General features: G+C 41.3%; 1 protein-coding gene across 5 annotated transcripts in view; it reads right to left on the reverse strand.

Moving 5' to 3' along the window:
• Positions 1-867: 867 nt before the first annotated feature.
• TCOF1 (treacle ribosome biogenesis factor 1) overlaps positions 868-23,584 on the reverse strand; it is a 65,707-nt gene continuing 42,990 nt past the window's right edge. For 2 of the 5 annotated variants that reach the window (XM_089528538.1, XM_089528525.1), the window contains exons 11-18: positions 22,330-22,557; positions 21,401-21,710; positions 19,746-19,834; positions 14,008-14,227; positions 10,207-10,749; positions 7,726-7,796; positions 3,335-3,368; positions 868-1,508 (exon numbers count right to left, since the gene is read on the reverse strand). In XM_089528538.1, coding sequence (XP_089384664.1) covers positions 3,339-3,368; positions 7,726-7,796; positions 10,207-10,749; positions 14,008-14,227; positions 19,746-19,834; positions 21,401-21,710; positions 22,330-22,557 — 1,491 coding nt within the window. In that variant the 3' untranslated portion in view covers positions 868-1,508; positions 3,335-3,338. The remainder of the gene's footprint in view (positions 1,509-3,334; positions 3,369-7,725; positions 7,797-10,206; positions 10,750-14,007; positions 14,228-19,745; positions 19,835-21,400; positions 21,711-22,329; positions 22,558-23,584) is intronic. The other 3 variants (XM_089528530.1, XM_089528546.1, XM_089528555.1) reach the window with 3 other exon arrangements.

The following is a 23,584-nucleotide window of genomic DNA, read 5'->3' on the forward strand; positions in this document are numbered from 1 at the left end:
AAAACCTATATTTGAAGTAGTTTTATACATGGTTACTCTGCAGCAAGTTCACTTTGACATACTCCATAGCCGTAGGCATTGTGCTAAGTAAACCACTGGAGTAAGTCCCTTAGTCAAACTGGAGACCCTCCTATAGCATTAAATGACCACAGTTTCTCTGTCAGAAGAGCACTGCTATTTATCCTTCCTTTTTACACCGGATACTCAAATTGTTCCTGCAGGTCACAGCCTTGTAGCTGCTTTTTTATCACTAGACAATACAGCAGTGGTGGGCATGTTCTGACACTAGGAATAGCTTGCATTTAGATATCTTGGTCACTGTAAGGAACAATTTCCACTCCACAAGGCACAAGGGCTGGGCAGACACAATGAACAGGATAAGTGTTAAGGGAGTGTAGGTGTGATTATGTATGAACAGCCAGCAGAAAAATGCTGTTGGTGACATCTTCATTTTCAATGAAGATGCCAGCCACAGATGAAGGCAAAACACCAGGAATAAATTCTAGAACACAGCCAATGATTTCTTTTAGAGGGGGGCAAAAATGGTTCAAAACCATGCAATGCTTTCACATTCACAACACCCTGATGCTCTGAATCAACGTCAATGGGCTGAAAATCAGCCAAAAATAAAACAGGAAGTGACATGACATCACTTCTGGTTGCATCAGGAAGTCTGGGGCAGTACTGTCGGACTGAAAAATGCCTCCACCCCTCCACATTTTCTGAACTGTGCTTTAAAACTGTTTCATTTTTAAAAGAAAGGGACTAACGCATCCCATACAAAACCCCAGCTGGGTGAGGGCTGGCTAAATTCCATTTAGTTGAGGCTGAACTTCCCATTTTAGGTTTCCAAAGATACGCACACTCTTATTCCAGTCAAAATCTTTTATTCTGTTCCATCATTTATAAAGAGAAAGGCAAAACAAGACAAAACAAAAACAAACAAAACCACAAAACAAACAAAAGACCAGAGTGAAAAGATCACAGTCTAGGGACAACATGGCTTTGTACATACTGAGCACTGGAAGAAAGCATGAGTCAGAGGATCAGGATCTCCTTTCCTGTTGTTTTTTTTTTTTAAACTTAACTGAAAAGCAGGGGATGTAAAAAGAGGGTTGGTGGTTGTTTTGCTTTAAATATATAACTCTTAAAGGTTGGACGAGGGTAGGTAAAGAAGGATGAGGAGACAGCAATAAGAAACATTGAAGGATTAAAAAAAACCCAGAACAATCAAAGCTGGTTTCATGTCCCCCACATTTCATTTCTATAGGAACATTATCTGAATTTTCTCCCTTGGAAATGCAATCAAGTGTACCTTCCCTCTCCAAGGCCCATGTCCAGGTCAATGGGAAGTAGCTATTAGCTCTAAAATTCACTGTTAAAAATAGTTATAAATTAAGATTTAAATTCAAACTTTTGACAGCCAGGTCTTCTTTGTTTAAAAAAATATAAACAAGTAGTTCCTTTCTGCTGACCGTTCCCAGTAATTTCCATGTGTTGTACAGTCACTGCAGGAAAAGGGGGTGGGGGGATGGAGGAAAGAAAGGAGATTATGAAAAATTTGGTACTATAAGGGGAGAGATCCTTCTAGGATGTATTATATGCAGCTGTTGTCTCTTCTCATCCATATGTGGATGACATGCTAGCTTTATTTCTGTCAGTAATCAGAAAGCCAATAAGCCACCTTCCCTTCACCTTAGATCCATCTGACTTCCCCCATCCCCAAGACCTCAGTTTATTTTGGGATATTCTTATCTGCATTCCTGTGTTACTGAACAGGAGTCTTGTATACTGTATAAGAGCCTTCTGTTGATCTATTCTAGATCATGGCAACAATGCCACACAACAATAAAGATCTGCTTAAACGCAAGGGTGGAAAAACGTTGTCTCCTTCTGGAAGGGGATGAATCTCACACAGCTGCTGGGAAACCACCAGCCATTGGTGTCATAGAAAAAGGAAGGATGGATATAGCCTCAGGGGATGCTGTTCCTTACCCCTGCTTTAGAATACACACACACACACACACACACACACACACACACCGTATTTTCCGGCATATAAGGCGACTGGGTGTATAAGACGACCCCCAACTTTTCCAGTTAAAATATAGAGTTTGGGATATACTCACCATATAAGACTACCCCTCTTCCAACATACACCAAATAAAAAAATTTAAAAATCAGATTTGATTTCAATATGGTAATTTTAATTCAAATGCTTATGACATGCAGGCACTTAGTAGGAAAACTTGTTGCATACAAAGCCTGCTTGGACTGGTCAGCTCTCTCTCCCTGCCCAGCCCTCTCTGTCTTCAAGACTATCCGAGTGGTAGCTGATTTCATACGATCGCCGCATACGGCAGGAATGTGTCCGCGGCCGTTTTTGAGCTCCTCCCACTATATGTGGCGACCGCAGATTCTCCAGTCTGGCTTGGAAGTTTCAGCACCTGCCCTATAAGATGACATCCGGTGTATAAGATGACCCCCGACTTTTGAGAAGATTTTCCTGGGTTAAAAAGTAGTCTTATACGCCAGAAAATACAGTGTGTGTGTGTGTGTGTATATATATATATTTGCATTTTTATATTTCTATTTTGTTTTGACACCTTGGGTGGACTTAATGTAACTTATCCATGATTAAATCAATGAATAAATATGCATGTCGCTTAAAATTGGCCTTCTCTCACCTGAGACCCTCTAGGTATTCTGCTCTTACAAGTGTGCGGCCTCAGGGTGTAGGTAGCCTTCTGCTATTTTCCATGTGGCCCCTGAACCTTGCATGGCCCTGTGCTCTTTTCATCCTAGCCTTGTCATGCCTCAGTGTCTGAAATAGCTGTTTATCCACCACTACTTGCAGGTAGTAGACATTTATTTTCATGAAGAATGTTGTATGTGTGTTTGTGAGTACATATGTCAGTGAGCAAGCGAAAGAGACATTTGGGTGGTGTCTCCCCTGAACCCTGTTCAAATGATTGGATATTTTTCTTGAGGCTGAAAAGGTTGTGCACCCCCCGCCCTAGCCAGCATGGCCACTGGTCAGGCGTTATGGGAGGTATAGTCAGAAACATCAGACTGGAAGAAGAGAAATTTAAACCTGTCATCCCAACCTGGGGCTCTCCAGATATTGTTTGACTTCAATTCTTACAGTCAACATGGCCAGTAATCAGAATGGTGGGAGTTATCCAAAAGATCATGAGGGGTCCTGATTTTCATTCAAGGAAATATCCAGCTTCTCAAACTGAACAAAAGATTCTATCCAGAAAGAGACTGTTATACATTTAAACTTTGCCAAATTAATATTAAGTAATCAAGCAAAATGCTTAAGTATACTTACTTGTTCATGCAGCTGTCTCAAGGTCACCTGTTTTCTGAAAGAAATCCAAAAAAAGTTATTTAGATTTAAAAAAACACCATATACAAATAGCAGAGTAAAAATGGTAATCTTTGTTTCAATTCACAGCACACAGACCTCATTTCAGTGGAAATGAGTCCGTTCAGTTCTTTTCTAGGGCCATTCACTCACATAACTGTCTCTCCTGTCTCCATATCACATACTGGCCAAATTACCTCCCTGTTTAAAAAAAAATAGTCCACCGTCAGAAACATTGTTCCTATCTTCAAAAAGGGGAAAAAGGGGGATCCCAACAATTATTGTCCAGTTAGTCTGACATCAATACCAGGAAAGGTTCTAAAACAGATCATTAAACAGAGAATCTGTGAACATCTAGAAGGCAATTCCATAATCACAAAAAGTCAACATGGGTTTCAGAGAAACAAGTCATGCCAGACAAATCTGATCTCTTTCTTTGATAAAATTACCAGCTTGGTAGATGAAGGGAATGCTGTGGATATAGTATATCTTGATTTCAGTAAGGCCTCTGACAGGGTTCCTCATGACATTCTTGCAAACAAGTTAGTGAAATGTGGGCTAGCTAAAGTAACTGTTACATGGATTTGTAATTAGTTGACTGGCAAAACTCAAAGGGTGCTCAACAATGGTTCCTTTTCATCCTGGAGAGAAGTGACCAGTGGGGTCCCACAGGAGTCTGTCCTGGGCCCAGTGCTATTCAACATCTTTATCAATGACTTGGATGACAGAATTGGGGGCATACTTATCAAATTTGCAGATGACACCAAATTAGGAGGAATAGCTAATACTCCAGAGGACAAGATCAAAATTCAAAATGACTTGAAATAGACTAGAAAGCTGGGCCAAAGCTAATAAAATGAATTTCAACACGGAGAAATGGAAGGTACTGCACTTTGGGCGGAAAAATGAAATGCACAGATATAGGATGGGGGACACCTGGCTTAATGAAACTACATGTGAAAGGGATATAGGAGTCCAAGTAGACCACAAAATAGCAACAGTGCGATGCGGCAGCTAACAAGGCCAATGCAATTTTAGGCTGCATCAATAGAAGTATAGCATCTAGATCAAGGGAAGTAATAGTGCCACTCTATTCTGCTCTGGAATATTGTGTCCAGTTCTGGGCACCACAATTTAAAAAGGATTTTGAGAAACTGGAGCGTGTCCAAAGGAGGGCGATTACAATGGTGAAGGGTCTGGAAACCATGCCCTATGAGGAACGACTAAGGGAGCTGGGGATGTTTAGCCTGGAAAAGAGAAGGTTAAGAGGTGATGTGATAGCCCTGTTTAAATACTTGAAGGGATGTCATATTGAGGAGGGAGCAAGCTTGTTTTCTGCTGCTCCAGAGACTAGGACACCGAGCAATGGATGCAAGCTGCAGGAAAAGAGATTCCACCTCAACATTAGGAGGAACTTCCTGACAGTAAGGGCTGTTCGACAGTGGAACATTCCCTCAGAGAGTGGTAGAGTCTCTTTCCTTAGAGGCCTTTAAACAGAGGCTGGATGGACATCTGTCAGTGATGCTTTGATCGAGAGTTTCTGCGTGGCAGGGAGTTGGACTAGCTGGCCCTTGCGGTCTCTTCCCACTCTATGATTCTAAGATACCGACAGATTGCTCAGTACTCTAGTGCAAAAGCTAGCTGTGGGCACAGGTAGATGTGTGTGTGAACCTCAAGCTAGGTCTGTAGGTCTGAAGGTCTGAAAATGGCAACGTCCCAGGGGTAATTATGTTAGATCTGAACAAGCACTTTGCTCACTGCTCACATTCTGGAGAGAAGGAAAGACAGTTACACTTTGGTGAATGAAAGATGCAGGAAGAAATAAGTGTGTGTGCTATGGCATGAGATTTGCCACTAAGCAGACAGTTTTTGAAGTACCTCACAGACAACTATTACATAGCTGTTCAGAAGCAAGGAAGGAGTTATTCTGTTCTCATTAGAGCCAGGTCACTCTATTAATTATAGCAAACCATTCCAGCAGATCAAGAATAAGCTATGCATTTGTTTTATCATGAGAACAACTGAGAGATATGTGAAGGAGTTTTCCTTTCCAGTTAGCTATCTGCCTTTTGCTATTCCCATGGCTTCTAATAAATAGAAATAGTCCATGGCTGCACAAAGAGACTTTAATATTCAACTACTAAAAACTATGGGCTTTACAGCATACCTTACTCTTAGGGGAGGGTGATGTACCAGCATATGGAAGCTGGGCAGGATCTTGTTAGTGACATACACACACATAAGTGTAGCTTGTACATACTTAGGTCTCTTTACTAGAAGGACACAGGGAATCATTGTCCAGCCACGCACATACCATCCAACACTGCATTAGTAAGTGACTACTGCCACTTACTAATGCAGAGAAGGAAGGAAATTGCAACAATGAAGATGCAGTTGGTTTCTAGAGGAAAGGACAGCGCATGCCATCTATGGGTTGTTTTCCCTCTCTTAAGCTGAGACAAGCTATTTTTTCATTGTCTAAATTGCCTTCCCCCTCTCTCTTTTCCACCGGTGACCACCAGCAATTGTCTGAACACAAACACAAAACACGTCACCTGCTTGATGTAGGAACTTGGCCACTGCATTTTTTGGCTCCTACATAGTTTGCGTGAGAATCATTGTTTAGAGTCCTAGTCCACCACCTGTAACATGGATCCAGCACCAACATGGTGGTGTTAGTGCTGGATCCATATTACACAAAAGCATGTAGACATTTTGCTGTGCTATAAAACAGCTGCTGCATCCATTATTCTTCAATAAAGCTTAGTTCACAAGAATAATGTGTTTCCTTCTCAGTGTTAAAGAAATAATTTCACAAGTTTGGGATTGGGTCTAGCTCCAGTTCAGAACAATGTGCAGCTAGGAACCACATGCAGGGTAGGCCACCTGTTACTTTAGCTTTAGTTACTTTAGCTTTCAGCCCAAATTTCAATACAATAATGCTAAGAAAAACTACCACTACCATGTTCCTGCCTTCCTTCCTTTTTAATGACTGTCTCTTAGGATAAAACCTGTGTATCTTAAATACGAACAATGTTTAGCAGGATCAGATGTACAAATATTTTACCATCTTTCCAACACCCATGATTAGGGATGTAAAAACTTCTGTTTCATTTGAACTGTATTTGTTCAGCATCTACCTGCACCCTCATTTTATCTAAGCTCTGTATTGTGAAATCTGTATACTGTACACATTTTCTCTATTGGCTAAAGCTGCAAATCTGCCTATGTATATTTAGAAAAAAATGAATGTAATGCTTGGTTTTCTTCTGATGAAAGGAAGCTGAAAGATATATGGCCACTTTCTTTTACATGCCCACAAATTACAGACTGTATGAATTTGTTTAAAAAGTTGATTAATGCAGATTTGTTTTTCTTCTATTAATAAAAAAGCAGAAAAAACTCAGAATGCTAAAAAGATGGTCTTCATTTGCTAAAAAGCCAATTATAGCAAACTTTTTAAAAAACAAAATTATTAAACAAAGACCATCATTTTGGCAATGAGAGACAAGAAACCTTAAAAAATTTTAATTGGTTGTTCTCCACTTTTTGTTCCTCCCCCAAGGAGGAACTCTTTGATCTGAAACTGATACAGCGCGCCCGCGCCATACGCGGGCACGCCATACGCGGGCGCGCCATACGCGGCCTTGAGCATACGCGCTCAAGCCACGGGGCACGTGCGGGGTGGAAGGGGTGGTGCGTCCCATTCAATTGAAAGGGCGTGTGCGCCCGTTGCGCCTCGCGCCGCCGCGCACGAGCCCCATTGTTTCCAATGGGGCTCGAGCATAGGCGGAATTCGCCTTACGCGGAGGGATCCGGAACTGATCCCCCGCGTAAGGCGAGGACGGACTGTAATCTCTTTACCACTCTGTCTTTGGTAAAAATTCCCAAGATGACTAGAGTTAAGGTGCACCCAAGAACTCATCTGGAAACAAAAACCAGGTCTTGTAACACCATGCACTCTCAGAGGTCTGTGTGTGTTTTGGGAAAGACTTAAATATAATGTCTGATATTCTCCCAATGTTAATGGATGCATACAACTAGCATTTTCAGAGAAAAACTAGGAAGTCTTGCCCAGCCCTCCATGCAATAACCTAAATTGGTCTTCTCCAACATGCTGCTCTAGACTGCTGTGCAAGACACTTCACCCTGATGTCAGTCTAACTGATTTCATTTGATCTTATTCTCTGGTGTATCTATTTAGCATTGTAGCTTTAGCATGTATTGTGGCTTGAACCTTTTCAGCTACGACACAATCAACTTTTGCCGACAGAAAGAAAATGATTCCACCGAGTATCATTCTATAAAAACTGGTAGAATGCAAGACAAGTTTGCTAATCAAGTAAGCTTCTTACCTTTTTCTTCTTCTTTTTCTTCTGTGAACCATCTTCACTAAGAGATTCCAATTTTTTATTCTTCTTTTTCTCTATAAAGGATTTGTGGTAATGGAGGGAAAAACTGAAATCAGACCATAGCTTTTCAGAAAGCATTGCTAGAATCACTTGTAAAATAAATGTAATAATCATTAATAATTCAGACCAAAATTGAGCAGGGTACTTGAGCTGAATTCCATTGCTTCTACTAGAATCAGTGATCACTCTCTCTGCTGTGTGCACTCTAAAAACCTGCTCTATCAAAGTAGGATGGGGGAGTAATGTAGGGATTTTAGAGTCTAGAGGAAAAATAAACTGGTCTGAAAGGAAAAAGGCTGGGAGTTACATAGACGATATACTGGGATGAACTGAAGTAAGTGGCTTCATTGCAATTTTTTGTCAAGAGTGAGTAAAACAGTCCAGACAGGATTTAAATTAGGGTTATTAACCAAGAGTGCATGTATTTGCTTCAGAGGTTCATGAACCATGTGCAAGAATGGCCTTTCCCCCTTTGGTTTCTTCCATTACTTGATTTCCCCTCCAATTGTACATTTTAACAAAAAAAAAAACATTAGCCCCTCCTAACTGGTGGATCTGCGCCCTTGAAAATCCTTGGAGGGGCGACCTTCACTATTTTCAATGGGGCGCGTGCCTACTGCGCACACCTGGACATGCTAGGGGGCTTGAATAAGTATAGGGGGCTTGAATATGTGCAAGCCTCCGTTTACGTGGGGTGGGTGGGTCTGGAATGGATCCCCCATGAAAACGGAGGGCCAATTGTATTTTAAAGTATTCATCATAACTTTATCATTTCCAACTAGGATACAGATAAAAGAAAATAGGCATAAATAGCTTCCCCTCTAAAGAGCAAAAAGACACAAGATTATTTTACCAAACTCATAGTCTCTACTTTAGAAATCTACTTTTGGTTTTGCATTTGTTCAGCAATGTTCACTCTGCTCCATCATACCTTCCTACTTCCTATTGTCCCCCCCACTCCATCTTTCCTTCATACCTATTCCATTCCCCTCCCCATTACTTTGAGTGTCTTAATAACTTTTGAATCATCTCAATTAGATATTCATGACTTTCCATAATTACTGTTTAACGAAATGAAAACCAGCAGCTCTTGTGTAACTAAAACACATATGTGTTTTATTAGGACATAGCTGTCATGTCTATTAAGACTCTTAGCACATGACTGGAGCTGGAAGGCAACCTCCATTTTAGTTTTAGAAGTGATCTTGCTTTGTCTATACAAGGAAGGATCCATTCTTTAGCTACACAAACACTGTCATTTAAACAGTTTACACTTCTTACCCTCTTTGCTCTGTCTTGTGATGTCCAGAAGAAAAGAAAGAAAAGAGGAAGATGTGAGAGGGTATGCACACACCCTGCATGTACAGATACACACCAGCTCTGAGAGGCTGCACTTTTTATATGTCTCTAGGCAGCCTTTGTCCCTACCTGCCCTTACACAACAGAGTATGATTGCTCAGATTCACCCTGTGGAAATCTGTCAGAAGCACTAACATGACCATCTCTAACTAGAAAGAGTTTGCTGCCCGAAAACAACTAGTTTTAGTCATGGTTAGTGAACAAATCCAAAACCCTATGAAACCATGTCCAGAATAGCAACAGCTTAACAAAAGGTGTCTCTGATGGGTCAATTTAGGTTGGGATAAAATATTAAACCATATTCTACTTGGTTTTGTTTTTCCCCCTCTCTTTTTAAGCACACTTGTAAACCCAAACTGCTCATGATTATAAGCCTGAGGGCAGGGAAATGTCTAATTTTAAAAAAATGTAAGCCACTCTGATAGCGTTTTGGCTGAAGAGTGGGGTATAAATACTATAAATAAATAAATAATAAAGAAAAAGAAAATGCAACATAATATGAAACAAACAACAAAAAACCTTGGGCAGTTTCTAGAATAGCGTCACACAAAGTGGTAGTCCCCAGACCAGTGTCAGTCTCTGGGCCACTGACTGCTGGTATCTGCTTAATTTCCAGGAAAGAACGAAACAGTGGTAGTCAACGGGTACAAAGATGGAGCTAGTCCCTGGCACATAGGGGAAATAGCCCTGCTGGTTCTCTGCATCAGGCAGCTTAGGAAATACTGATCTGGTATAGTATTGAGTTTGCAGCCCTATTCCACTCTTCCCTTGCTGACCACCCATAAGATAAAACCCCAGGCTCCCCAATCCTCAAGAGCAACACTGACTCTTGGGTGATGCTACTAGGGCTGATTCCTCCTCTCCGCAGACTAATCTTCTATCTGAAATTTTGGGAAGCTGCCTTTGGTTAATAGCAAACACAACTGAAACTTAAGGTTTTGTTGCTGGTAAGCAACACCAGATGAGCCCATCTGAGGGAAGTAGTATGTGTTGAAGGGGGGGGGGGGATCACTAATTAACATGGAGCTTTGATGTGGGCATGCAGAGGAGTGACTGTGTTCTTACTCTTGTCGGATTTCTTCTCTTTGCTGTCTTTGTTCTTTGGTGGCTTGGTAACATTGGAAGACTTGGATTTCTTCTTCTTTTTCTTCTTCGTCAGCATGTCCAGGATGCTCAGTCCTTTCTGCTTCTTCTCTTTTGGTTCCCCCAGGACGGTTTCCCCAGCTGCCAGTTTGCGTTTCTTGGACGGCTTCTTTTTCTCCCCACTCTTAGACATCTTTATTGCTTTTTGAGTCTTCATGGCCACAATGGAGGTGTCCCCATCTGTGCTTTCTTGAGCTCCTGTGCCAGGAACCTGAGCCACAGCCCCCTCATTGCTCTTACAGTCTATTTCTACCGGGTGGACTTTGGGCAAAAGAGTGAGTGGCAAGTTAGCTGCTGGAGTTCCTTTTGCCTTCCCGTTGCTCTGAGTCTTTGCTGTAGTCTTCTTGGCTGTGGATGCTTTGGAGCCATCCCTTCCCGATCTTTTTTCTCTTGCCACAGTTCCCTTACATGTAGCCTCTTTGGCCACAACTGTTTGGTTCCCGGATGCTGGCAAGGAGGTAATCTCTGCAAATACAAAATTGAAATCAGTGGTTAGTCCAGTGTTCCTTACAGCCTTAGCAGCAGCTGAAAAGCTTACACCTGCCTAGTGCTGCTGCCACCTCGCTGAGAACACATCTCACAGGTAAATTATGTCATGTTCTGAATCAGTAATTAGGTATATGATGAAAGGGAGGAAAAAGAGGCCAGATTTCTTGTACACACAACTGGTACATGAGACTGCTTCTCCAAGTCAAAGAGATTTTCTCTCTACCTAAGCATGATCAAACCCATGTATGTACAGGTGCATGAGCATTTCTCAATTTTATTAACATGTTTATACCAGGTTTTCACCAAACAAACTGCACACTAAGCAGCTAACCAAAATCACTAAAAGCAAATTATATGTCATTAAAATAAACAAGCAATAAGCAGACCATCATCAACTACAACCCTGGCTATTCACTGGCATCACAATTTTTAAGTTAAGTAATCTCAAATGGTCGTTTCAGTGTAAGAATGAAATCATATCCAGAACAGACTGGAAATTTTACCCAAGAGGTCAAAAGGGTGCCTAGGTGGAAGATTCAATTAAATTGGCAGCCTGTTATTTCCCATCAAGCACTGCAAAAAGTATCAGTTTGGTTAGTATATGGAGGAGCTTTTGTTACATATATAAAGACATACAATGTGGTTGCCTTTTGAAGCTATGCAGGTTGGAATCTGGCCAGTGCCTGGATGAGAGATGACTTTGAGAATGCCTGTAGTTCACAAGGCACAATACTGTATATAGTGGGCCTTCCACATTTGCTGGGGTTAGGGGCACAGGACCCCCATGAAAGTGGAAAAAATGCAAATTAAAAAAAAAACACTATTTTTTTTTTACATGAGAGGACATCTCTCTAGGAATCTCCAGCTCCCCCAGCGCAACTCTACAGTCAACATGTGCCAAGAGGTGGCCATAAAATTGTGTTGGAGGATCTACAAATGCCTGGATACATGTTATCTCTAGGAACCTCTAGGTCCTCCAACATGTCTTCTACTAAATGTTGACCATAGAGTCATGCTGGAAGAACTAGAGATTCCCAGAGAGAACATATTAATCAAATCCGTGAATAATTAACTCTGCAAAAATCAAAACCGCCTGTGTCGAGGGCTGACTGTACATGTAAAAGATCTACTCATTCAGCTTCTGTAAGTATGTTCACACTCTGTCCTTTATAAGTGATGGTGGGTAGAATGTATTTTTAAAATGTTTTAGAACATCCTAAAATATTTATGACATATTGTTGTATACCAAAGAACATATGCAGAAAAATAGGTTGTTTTTCCATGTCTTGTAAGATCAGAAAAAGAGAGGATAATTAATACTGCAAAATGGGGGTGGTAGTCATTACCTGGCAAAACAGTAGCAGACTGACTGAATAGGTTAGGAAAGTTATGGAATTGCCTCCTGAAAACCACAGGTCTGGGTAGTGTTGCCTCTGCAGATGTTCTGGCCTACAATTCCCACAGTGCCTTACCATTTGCTATACTGGGTGTGGCTAAATGTGAGTTCTAGAGCAAACCGTCGACAGAAGTTCTTCTTGCTTTTACATTATTGGTACTAAAACAAACAAAAAAGATCCTTGGAATTTTGGTATCCCTTAAATATTAATATCCTTCTCAGTACAGCTATAAAATTAATAATGGCAATTCAATGACAGCTTTCTGCAGCCCATTTTTTGTCAAATTTTAATGAAATGCAAAGTATTTTCCCACTTTATTCACCAAGTCTGTTCATTTAACAAGTGGTAGAACAAGTTCTAGAGGCAGCAGAAAAAGAGGGAGGGATGTCTGATACAAACCCTATGTCAGCCACTCACTGTGCTCACACCCGTTAGGACTAAGTGACAGAAGTAAAACAAGAGAGACAGCTAACTGGCAAAGTCAAGGTGAATCAATTACTTTCTTCAGACGTCTGCCCAAGGGTTAGGTACACAAGAGCACACAAAAGTAAATTTAAAAAATAATAATTTTTTTTGCTTCTGGGGATGTCCAACAGGTGGCAATAGCAGACTTCTGTTTTGGGCAGCCAGCTGGCCCTTATTTGAAGCATTTGTCTTTAAGAGAATTCACCCAGTTTGCCTGGCCCACAGAATGTATACTTCCCACACCTGATCCTACATCATGTATACACACACTCACTCATACACTGACTTGTTTCAAGAAATTATGCACTGATTTACCATTAAGTTTGTATCTTTGCTAAGTAAGTTTCTATTCAAGATATCTGTCCAACTGAAAAAAAAGATGGTAAACATTTTTTTCTACGTACAGATCTTCAACTTGCTTTGAATAGGTTAGAAACATTTTACCTCAAGGTTTCAGTTCAAAATTTAGCTTACTAATCACCATTTCACTGTGTTAATAATGCTAAATATGCATACCCTGCTTCCATTTAAAAAGAGAAAATACATTTGTATACATCTTGACAGCTATTCTGTATAAATCTGAAGATCTGATAACCTGTTCCATAATGTCAACATTACTGTGCAAAAAAGAACTCCAATCATCCATGTATTTATTTGAACAGAATCACTGCACCCACTGTAGGACATGACTTTACTGGGGTCCATGCCTCTGTGACTAATATGCAACATACATCACTCAGAAGTCCTCTGTTAGGGGCAAACCTAGGTAGATTTCATACCATGGTGTACAGTGAGCCCTCCCCATTCACTGGGGTTAAGGGCACAGGACCCTCATGAAAGTGGAGAAAACGCAAATAACAAAACTGTTGTTTTTTTAACCTGAAAGAACACCTCTCTAGAACCTTAGGTCCTCCAGTGCAAGTCTGTGATCAACATCTGCTGGACATTGACCACAAAATTGCACTGGAAGACCTATAACTGCCTAGAGAAGTGTTTTTTCTAGGAACCTCTAAGTCCACCAACATGACTTCTGGTGAATGTTGATCACAGAGACAAGCTGGAGGATCTGGAAATTCCTAGAGAGAGCATATTAATCCAATCTGTGAATAATCAAATCCGCAAAAGTCCAAGTCGCAAATGTGGAGGGCTGACTGTACTTCACAGCAGGATAAAACAGCATGAGATGTTCATTATGCTGAGATCCTCACCTGTCAACTGGTAAATCATGGTCTTCTGTTATGTTCTGTTGAACCCAAAGCCCCATCAGAAGATTTTTGCCTCTAGCAAGATTTGTGATGGCCCATGTCAATGTAAGTAGTCAGTGTCTATATCTCTTTCTACCGTCTGTAAGGATTCCTCCTCCAAGACTCACCTGCCTTTTGAGCAACTGTTTCTTCAGCATCTGTGTCTGAGTCACTGCTGTCACTTGATGAGCTGTCAGCAATGGCTGATTTCCCCGAAGACTTTGTGAAGGCACTGAGGGCAAGATTGCCAGCTTTACCAGGCGTCTGTTTTGACAGCACGGGAGAAGCAGTCTTCAGCACAGTAGATGTTGGGGTTTTGAAAGGGCCTGAAGGACTTCCCAAGAGGGACTACACAGAGAGAGAGAAAGAGAGATATATATAATGAACATATATAGGCTTTAGGAAAGGGCAGTTATTGAGTGAAACCTCCATCTTTTCAAGAAGAACCCCAGAGAAGCATTTCTAAAGGCATTAACAGGTAGCCACTTAAACCAACACTTTTTTTTACAGCCTCACTGAAGTGCTAACAGGCAACTTCCCGGATTATGGCTCCTCAAACTGTTAACTTCAAATTTTAGAGAGGCACTGTGCAGTATGGGAGAATTGGGAAATCCTAAACAAAGAAATAGTAGAACTGCCGCAGGATCAGAATGGCCTGTGAGACTTGGTGGGGAAGAGAATACTGGGAAACAAAGCCTTAGAGTTAGAGTGAGAATCGTGTGACTTTTCCCTAGATGCTGTCAGACTGCAATTCCCAGCATTCCTCAGCACTGGCTATGCTGACTAAGATTACTGGGAGATGTATTACTAGAACAACTGGCTCTCCAGATGTTTTGGACTTTAGCTCCCAGAATCTGTCATCACTGGCTATGCTGGTGGATGCTTCTGGGAGTTAAAGTACAAAACAGCGGGAAGATCAAAGGTGGAGCTCCTCTGCCCACTCCTGCTTTAGAGCCAGAACCAGGTGTCATCCCACTGTGAATCAGGCTCACTTGCATTATCACCACCACCTCCACTAAATGTGCCCCCAAAGTTGTTCATTCCCCATTGCCTAACTTCCTAGAACCATGATCTTACTGGCTATACCCCAATAATAGATTTGAGAAGATTGCAGATTCAGAGGCCTTAAGAGGCTAGGATAAAAGTCTATGACTAAACTACAAACTCCTGCAATAACCTTCTCCACAGCTTAGTTTTCTGTTTTGTAAAGGCAGCACTATAGTTCTTTATTGTGTAAGTAGAAATGTGCAAGGAACATATACCCTGGGAGTAATGTATCTGGAAAAAACATACATGGAAAATGGGGGGAATGCTTCCAAACACTTCTATTCTCCCTTGGGAAGGGGGTGAAGAGGGAGAGAGAATTTATGCAACTGTTTTTATGGGTTTATGACATATACAGTAAATTTACTTCGCTGTTCTCTCTGTTCATCATACATAGGGGAGGCTGCTGACTATTAACACACTCCTAGGGTTGCCTGCAAATCTAATGCCTCACAGATGTACAACACATACTATACACTGCTCATAAATGCCAATTTTATAGCTTAGACATGGCTTAAATTGCAAATAAAAAAATTGCTGCTGTATGCATAACACAACTCCCTTTGTTTAATCATTTCACTGCCCTGCAGTTTTCACTACGGGCTTGCCCTTTACTCAGGCCAAATAGTTTAATGGAAGGTCAGAGCTGTATAGCAGCATGCCAGTTACATAAAGGTGGTCTCTTACTGTGGCCTCTGCTTCCATCAAGTGCATTTACACTGAACCGCATGTTTGCACATCCTAGAGTGCAGAATGAAGTCAGGCTTGCTAGAGAGGTTAAGAACAATAAAAAGGGCTTTTTTGGATATGTCTGCAGCAAAAGGAAGGAGGAGGAAATGGCAGGGCCACTCTGCAGAGATGATGGCAAAATGCTAACAGAAGACACAGAAAAGGCAGAATTACTCAACACGTTCTTTGCTTCAGTCTTCTCAGAAAAGGAAAAGAGTGTTCAACCTGAGGATAATGAAGCAGAAGACAGAATAGGGGAATTTCAGCACAGAATAAGTAAAGAGATAATACAGGAATATCTTGTTAATCTAAATGAATTTAAGTCTCCAGGACCAGATGAACTACATCCAAGGGTATTAAAAGAGCTGGCAAATGTCATATCGGAGCCATTGGCAATAATCTTTGAGAACTCCTGGAGAACAGGAGAAGTCCCAGCAGACTGGAGGAGGGCAAGTGTTGTCCCCAACTTCAAAAAGGTTAAAAAAAAAGAGAGGATCCCAACAATTATCGTCCAGTTAGTCTGACATCAATACCAGGAAAGATTCTAGAGCAGATAATTAAACAGAGAGTCTGTGGACATCTAGAAAGCAATGCCACAATCACAAAAAGTCAACATGGGTTTCAGAAAAACAAGTCATGCCAGACAAACCTGATCTTTTTTATATATATATAAAATTACCAGCTTGTTAGATGAAGAGAATGCTGTGGATATTGTATATCTTGATTTCAGTAAGGCCTTTAACAAAGATCCCCGTGACATTCTTGCAAACAAGCTAGTGAAATGTGGGCTGGACAAGGCTATTGTTACATGGATTTGTAATTGGTTGACTGACCGAAGCCAAAGGGTGCTCAACAATGGCTCCTTTTCATCCTGGAGAGAAGTGACCAGTGGGGTCCCACAGGGCTCTGTCCTGGGCCCAGTGCTATTCAACATCTTTATCAATGACTTGGAAGACAAAATTGGGGGCATACTTATCAAATTTGCAGATGACACCAAACTAGGGGGAGTAGCTAATACCCCAGAGGACAGGATCAAAATTCAAGATGACCTGAATAGACTAGAAAGCTGGGCTAAAGCTAACAAAATGAAATTCAATATGGAGAAATGTAAGGTACTGTACTTAAGGCGGAAAAATGAAATATACAGATATTGGATGGGCGACACCTGGCTGAATGAAACTACATGTGAAAGGGATCTGGGAGTCCAAGTAGACCACAAGTTGAACATGAGTCAACAGTGTGACGCAGCAGCTAAAAAGGCCAATGCAATTTTAGGCTGCATCAATACAAGTATAGTGTCTAGATCAAGGGAAGTAATTGTGCTACTGAATTCTGCTCTGGTCAGGCTCCACCTGGAATACCGTGTCCAGTTCTAGGCACCACAATTTAAAAAGGATGTGGAGAAACTGGATTATGTACAAAGGAGAGCGACTAAAATGGTGAAGGGTCCGGAAGCCATGCTCTATGAGGAAAGACTCAGGGAGCTGGGGATGTGTAGCCTGGGAAAGAGAAGGTTAAGAGGTGATCTGATAGCCCTGTTTAAATATTTGAAGGGATGTCATACTGAAGAGGGAGCAAGCTTGTTTTCTGCTGCTCCAGAGACTAGGACCCAGAACAATGGATGCAAGCTGCAGGAAAAGAGATTCCACCTCCTGACAGTAAGGGCTGTTCGACAGTGCAACACACTTCCTCGGAGTGTAGTGGAATCTCCCTACTTGGAGGTCTTTAAATGGAGGCTGGATGGCCATATGTCGGGGATGCTTTGATTTGGATTTCCTGCATGGCAGGGGGTTGGACTGGATGGCCCTTGCGGTCTCTTCCAACTCTATTATTCTATGATTCTATATATAGTTATAGACTCCTATGCTCAACTCTATTAACTTTCTATACCCAGTTAAAATTCCAAATAGAAAGTAAAGTTCAAATCCATTTTATCCTTAATTTGCTTAACCACCCTACACCTTTTGTGGTGTAATATCCTTCCACTGTATACACCATGCATCCTCCTACAATGGAGGAGCATATTCTGTGATTTATTAATTTTCTTAGAGATACTGGCTGCATTTACACAAAATGGTAAGGCAAGGTCCATGGTTTACAGGGAAACAGAGCTGCATACTAGGGGATAGAACCCATTTCCCCCTTTGCATAAGCAGGAGGAACTAACACAAAATCAGCAATGCATTGTAATGCCTGAACTCAAAACTGGTTTGCCTTTTCAAATTCAGCCAGAATCACAATAAAGCAACAAATCAGGGAAGGCATAACAAACCATGCATTTTGAGAAAATTTTCCCTACTCATGTGAACAGGTTGTATGTACGCATATGCTGCTTATATACCAAAACCAGGATTTATGAAATATCTAGAAATCTTGGTTTGCTGTTATGCATACATGTAGCCATTCTCTCCGTTAGATTAAGGAACACAATGACCTTTAAGTTTAGGAGAGGGGTTCCAGATGTTCCCCATGTGGCAAAAGCTGTCCTTTAAACCAAACAATAGCTGTTTTATCTTGAAGCCATAAGAAGATGTGAAATATGCAGTTTTATTTTACATTCAGTAGAAAAGAGTGTGTAATTAAAAGTACATATGTCTATGATATTCCATAGGCTATAACATTCAGAATCACTACTTCAAACAACCCTACCCCTCAAAAAAATCCTCATTGCACTTCACATATTTTTCACTAAACTGGAATATCTGTGAAATGTTTTAAATTCATTGATTGAACAATGATTTCAACTTGTGTTTTCTGTATCTGAACCTAGCTTTGCACATGATATCTTCACACTCTTATCTCACACCAACTCATCATTTCAGTTTCCATCCAGAAGAGAATCATGTTCTTCATGGATTGATTGTAAAATAAATGAGCTGAAGCACTGAATTTAAAAACCATTGCCCACCCTATTAGTCTCAACAACCTGAAACAGGATTGGCTGAGAAGAGACTCTTTCCCCAGACCTCAGCAGGGTACTGTAAGTGCTACTATTAAAAATCACATTTGCACCCTGTGCTTTAACTGTAATTCCATTCATGCTTCTAACAGCCTTTTCTTAAGGTGCATGAGACAGATCTATTTTAATCTAGAATTCATTATTGTTCCCTGAGCTGACCTCCAAAAGCAGGTCTAGACCACCTTCTAACAATGAAAACAAGATAGAATCCAGTCTCTAGGGCAGTGGGTGGACAACCAGTGGCATATCTGTCCAACCTAGAGATGTGAAGCCCTGGGAAAAAACCAGAGGAAGGGGAGATGAAAAAAATGGAAAAAAGGAAGAAAATCAGTTATGGAATGTTTTATTTTAGCATGATTCAGGGGGAAAAGTGGGAAAAATTGTGTTTTTTCCAAAAATATTTCCAGGCCTTCACATCTCTAATCCCACTCTAGTAACCAGCTAAGAGGGAGGCTGTGTGTGTGTGTGTGTGTGTGGCAAGCATAAAAAGAGAGAGAAAGGGGCAGTTCTATAGACTTTCTGGCTTTGGACCTGCCCACTGTTGTCATGAAGCCTACTCCAACAAACAAACAAACAAACATTCCCATCCCAATATATTCAGCCAGTTATAGCAGTTTGATACCACTTTAACTGTCATGGGAATTGTAGTCTGATGAGAACTTGGCTTTTTCTACCATTGCTCAGGAGAAGGAACTGGAACTTTCAGGCAGAGAATTCTAAGTATCTCTCCCAAACTACACATGCCAGGATTTCACTGGTAAAAACCATGACAGTTGAAGTCGTATCAAACTACTACTACTGTGTAATATAGCAGTACTCACAGCAGATTACAGCAAAGTATATCACAAGCATAGAGAGAGCCTTGTACTAGAATCATTCATCTCAATAATAATAATAATAATAATAATAATAATACTGTTTATTTATAGCCCGCTTTTCCAAAAAATGATCAAAGCGGGGTACAGCATAAATATAAGCAATATATGATATACAAACATACAATATTAATATTTTTTTTTAGTGAAAACACACAAAGTTTATAAGAAATATGCATCAAACAGAGTCACAAGGGAGTTCACTTCTGTGTTTTCAGCTCTTTTCTCAGTATGTAGCATGTGAACATGGAAGCGATACCTGTGAAGGCTCTTCCTGGTCTTCATCACTGGACTCTTCAGATGAGCTCTCCACTTCTTGTATCACTCCTCCCTTCTGTGCTAGACCTGCTGAAAAAGAAGAGCTGCTCTCTAACATACCTTTTACTAACTACAGAACAGTTGTTATGTAAAGATTATGTTAACAAGGAAGATCAAGTCAAATCCAACCCATTTTAGCTTTTCCACATGTGCAATCTGCATCCTGCCCTTTCAAATGTCAAGTTATTAGTCAAGAAAAGCTGACAAAATTCTACATGAGAGCCACTACAAAGGTTGCTCTGGTTCTGGTTCTAAAAGTCAAGGACCAAGATGCTGCAAAGGGAGATGTGTGTCTGGCATGCAGCTGCATTTCCTTAGCTAGGTCTACCAATGCCACCCCCTCACCAAATTCCCACATTTTAAATGACACATTCCGCCCACCCAGCAAGGCCATTTTACATTACTAGAGAACAGGAGGAGCAGTAGGGATGCATCCAGCTATTTTCCTGTAGATGTACTGCAACAGCCATCCAGAGATCTTCAGAGTTCTTCAGGTGGAGCCTGCAGATTATATCCTTGCAGTGCATCCAGGTGCAAAAAAATAGTTGGAGCATCCCCATGGCCCTCAGGCTGTCCAACAACATGTACTGTGCTGCGAGGTGGCTGCATCACTGAAAAGGTGAGTTGGGGGATTGTTAGTTGTGCAGACATTAAAGAATTCCAACCAAAAAAGTGGGTTTATAATTTGAATTTGTGCTATTGTAATGCACTAACAGGATGCTGAGCCAAAGCTGGCAACAAGAGAGTCCTTATGACAAACACACAGCATGCAGACAAAAAGGACGAGGCAGACTACAGTCAGGACTTCCTAGAATCTCCACAGGTAGCCCTTTCTTGGAACCAGAGCTACTTTGACTTTCTTAATCGATAGTTATTGCTAGATCCTAGAATAGCATTTCCCCCCCCTCAAAGAATTATTCCAAATTCTGTAGATATCACAGTGCTTCAACTGTAATGCTGACTTCTCATTTTCCAAATAAGTCCCTCTCCCCCACACTGGCAGCTTTATACCTTTGACTCTTATCATGGGGGGTGAGGAGAGGAGAGTGTGTGTATGTGTGAAAGCAAGAGTGAGACACCCATGAAATTCTTCTGTGGGGATCTCATGCCATTGAGGCACAATTTCTTCCAGTGGAAGTTTGGTTATGCTTCTGTATCACCAGTACATATATGATAAAACACGGAGGGGGTGACTAAAGAGGCTAATACTGAGCTAAGGGTTTGCTCTGTTTCCTATTTTTAGTGCCAGGCCAGAATTTTAGTACACACAAAATGTGGACCTAGGTATGTATAGAATGTCTATCCTTCATTGCCTACACAAAATCTTTGATAGTGGGAGTGTGCTGGGGGTGGAGAATCTTCTTCACATAATAGGATGTGGCACTGAGCACCTCAGACAAATCTTTGCTCAGAAAGCATAAACATCTTCCTTATGGCTATCATATGAACATGCCAGGACAGCCTGTTGTTGGGCAGGCATTTATATAATCCATGTGCCTTTCATACTGGGGTCCTAAAGTGGAGTCTCCATCATGCTTGCCAGGATTGAAATACTACAACAGATTTCCCCAATCTTGAGAGTTTTATTTCCCTTACCAGGCTGTGGAATCTGTTTGACTGTTGCTGATGCCGTCACTGCCTCTTCCTCCTCACTATGTGAGGAACTGCTGCTTCCTGAACTCTCTTTGCCTTTGAGAGGTCCAGAAGGTTTAGATGGCAGAGCCTGGTCCTGGCTTGGTTTGGCCTTTTTGGAGGAATTCTGCTCCACTTTCCCTGTTATGACTGTGGCAGGACTTTGACACTTGCTGGAAACTGACTCTGATGTACCAGAATTGACTTGTGCACCCTTTGCAGAAGCACTGGCAGATTTACCTGCCACCTGCTTAAAAAAAGGATGAATAGGGGGCTGGAGTGGAAAAAAGAAGGAACCAGAAATGGACATTAAAAAGGGTGACAGTGAAATCCCAGGTCTTAGAAATAAAAGACGGTCTTGTGGCTACAAATAACAGTATCAACAGTTCAAGCTTCTACTGCCATTGATTGTACAGGCATGCACAAAATACACACTGTAAATCCACAGTTTGAGCTACAGTGTGCCTCAATTCACCATTAGCAACTGCTTCATAGGAGTTCAGCAAAGATGTCATCCTCATACTTACTGGAAGATATACAGAATTCTACTAGAAAGTGATATGAAAACAAGATGGGAGAAACCAATGTGAGAGGGAAGAAATGGAGTGAAACTGCTAATCACCATATACCCCATTGGCACCATGTTAATACCATCACTCTTCCAACAAGAAGAGAATGAGTAATGTACTTTAGTGTTGGTCAGGCAGTTTCACAACTGAAGTCTGAAAAACCATTAGAATCAGCACCCAGAAGAGTGACTTGTGTAGATTGCAACTCCCAGAATCTTCCTGTGAACACCGGGGATTATGAGAGTTGTAGTCCAAAAATAATGCTTCTAATCCTGCAGCACTGTGCTTCTGATTTTGTGCTACTGAAGCTGTGTTGCCTTTTACCTGTTTCACTGGCTTTGCAGCTGCTTCACTATTTGAAGATTCAGAGCTGTCTGTCTCTGAAATCTCTGAAGCTTTCTGAAGAGAGGCAGCAGCTGACTTTGTGGCGTTTGCTGTCCCCTTTCTTGCTGACAGAGCACTGCCTTCCTTGCCTGGTGTGACACCTGCACTCTTTGCAGTTGTGGCTTTCATGGGAACAGGAACAGGCTTCTGTGCCACCTGAGACGGTTTCTAGGACAAGCAAATTATTATATAATTAGACTGTCACAAGAGCAGAGGCTCTAATGCATACCGATATCAACAAGAGAAAAAACAGTACCAAGTACTCCTAACTGAAGGGGACTAAATCACTAATTTAAATCTAAAGAAGCCTTACTACCATGTCTACTGCCAATTCTTCTGTCGGTTTTGTAAGCCTTGAGTAGAACTGTGAAAACTCAAAACTGGTACTATTCCACCATGTCAGATGTATGTATTGGGACACAGACTAAATCAGTGAAATTTGGGGACAATGCCTGTGTTCAGACATAGTTGGGCTGATCAAACCACCGTGTCTGCCCCTGAATAGTCATTTTCATATGCAGTGGCTGCAATAAAGCCAAGAAGTCCTCGTTTAGCGATAGTTTCCAATTAAGCCCAAAATGAGAAGTTATGATTAACCAAAGGTTTAGAACAAGCAAGGATCTTAAACTGACCTCAGTCTATGGTTTAAGACTCTGGCTGGTTCTGAATTTGGTGACTATCATTATAAAAAGCTTTTCTTAGCTAAGAATATGGTATCCTTATGAGAGAAAGATGTCTTTTTTGTGCTGGAGGTTGGTCAGTGTGAAGTGCTTTGAGATGGCTATACCTCTTCTGGGACTAGAGTTGGCATATGAGTGAGAGCAAAAGTTCTCCCAGAACAAAAGCAGGACTTCGAAGTCAGACACTTTGATTCTGTTTGTAGGTAGCACAGGGAGCAGAGAATTGTCTGAACTATCCAAAACTATCTTCATATGTGAGCCTGTCCTAGCTGTAAAATTGTGGAAGAAGAGCTTTCTTTCTGTCCCACCACTCTCCCAGGCATGCCTGGTGAAGACACAGCCTTCTCAGTGGCTACTCCCAGGCTGTGGAACTCCTTCCCACAGGAGGCTAGGCTAGCCCTCTCTCTAGGCTCTGGCTGTTTTAGAATGATCTTTTAATGGGAGAGGGGGTGCTGTACTTCCACTGTATTGCCTATTTAGTTGTTTTGAAACCATTATTATTATTATTATTAAAA

This window comes from Sceloporus occidentalis, unplaced genomic scaffold, assembly GCF_023333645.1.
Source record: "Sceloporus occidentalis isolate IW3139 unplaced genomic scaffold, rSceOcc1.0.p SCAF_1, whole genome shotgun sequence".
NCBI classification, from domain to species: Eukaryota; Metazoa; Chordata; class Lepidosauria; order Squamata; family Phrynosomatidae; genus Sceloporus; species Sceloporus occidentalis.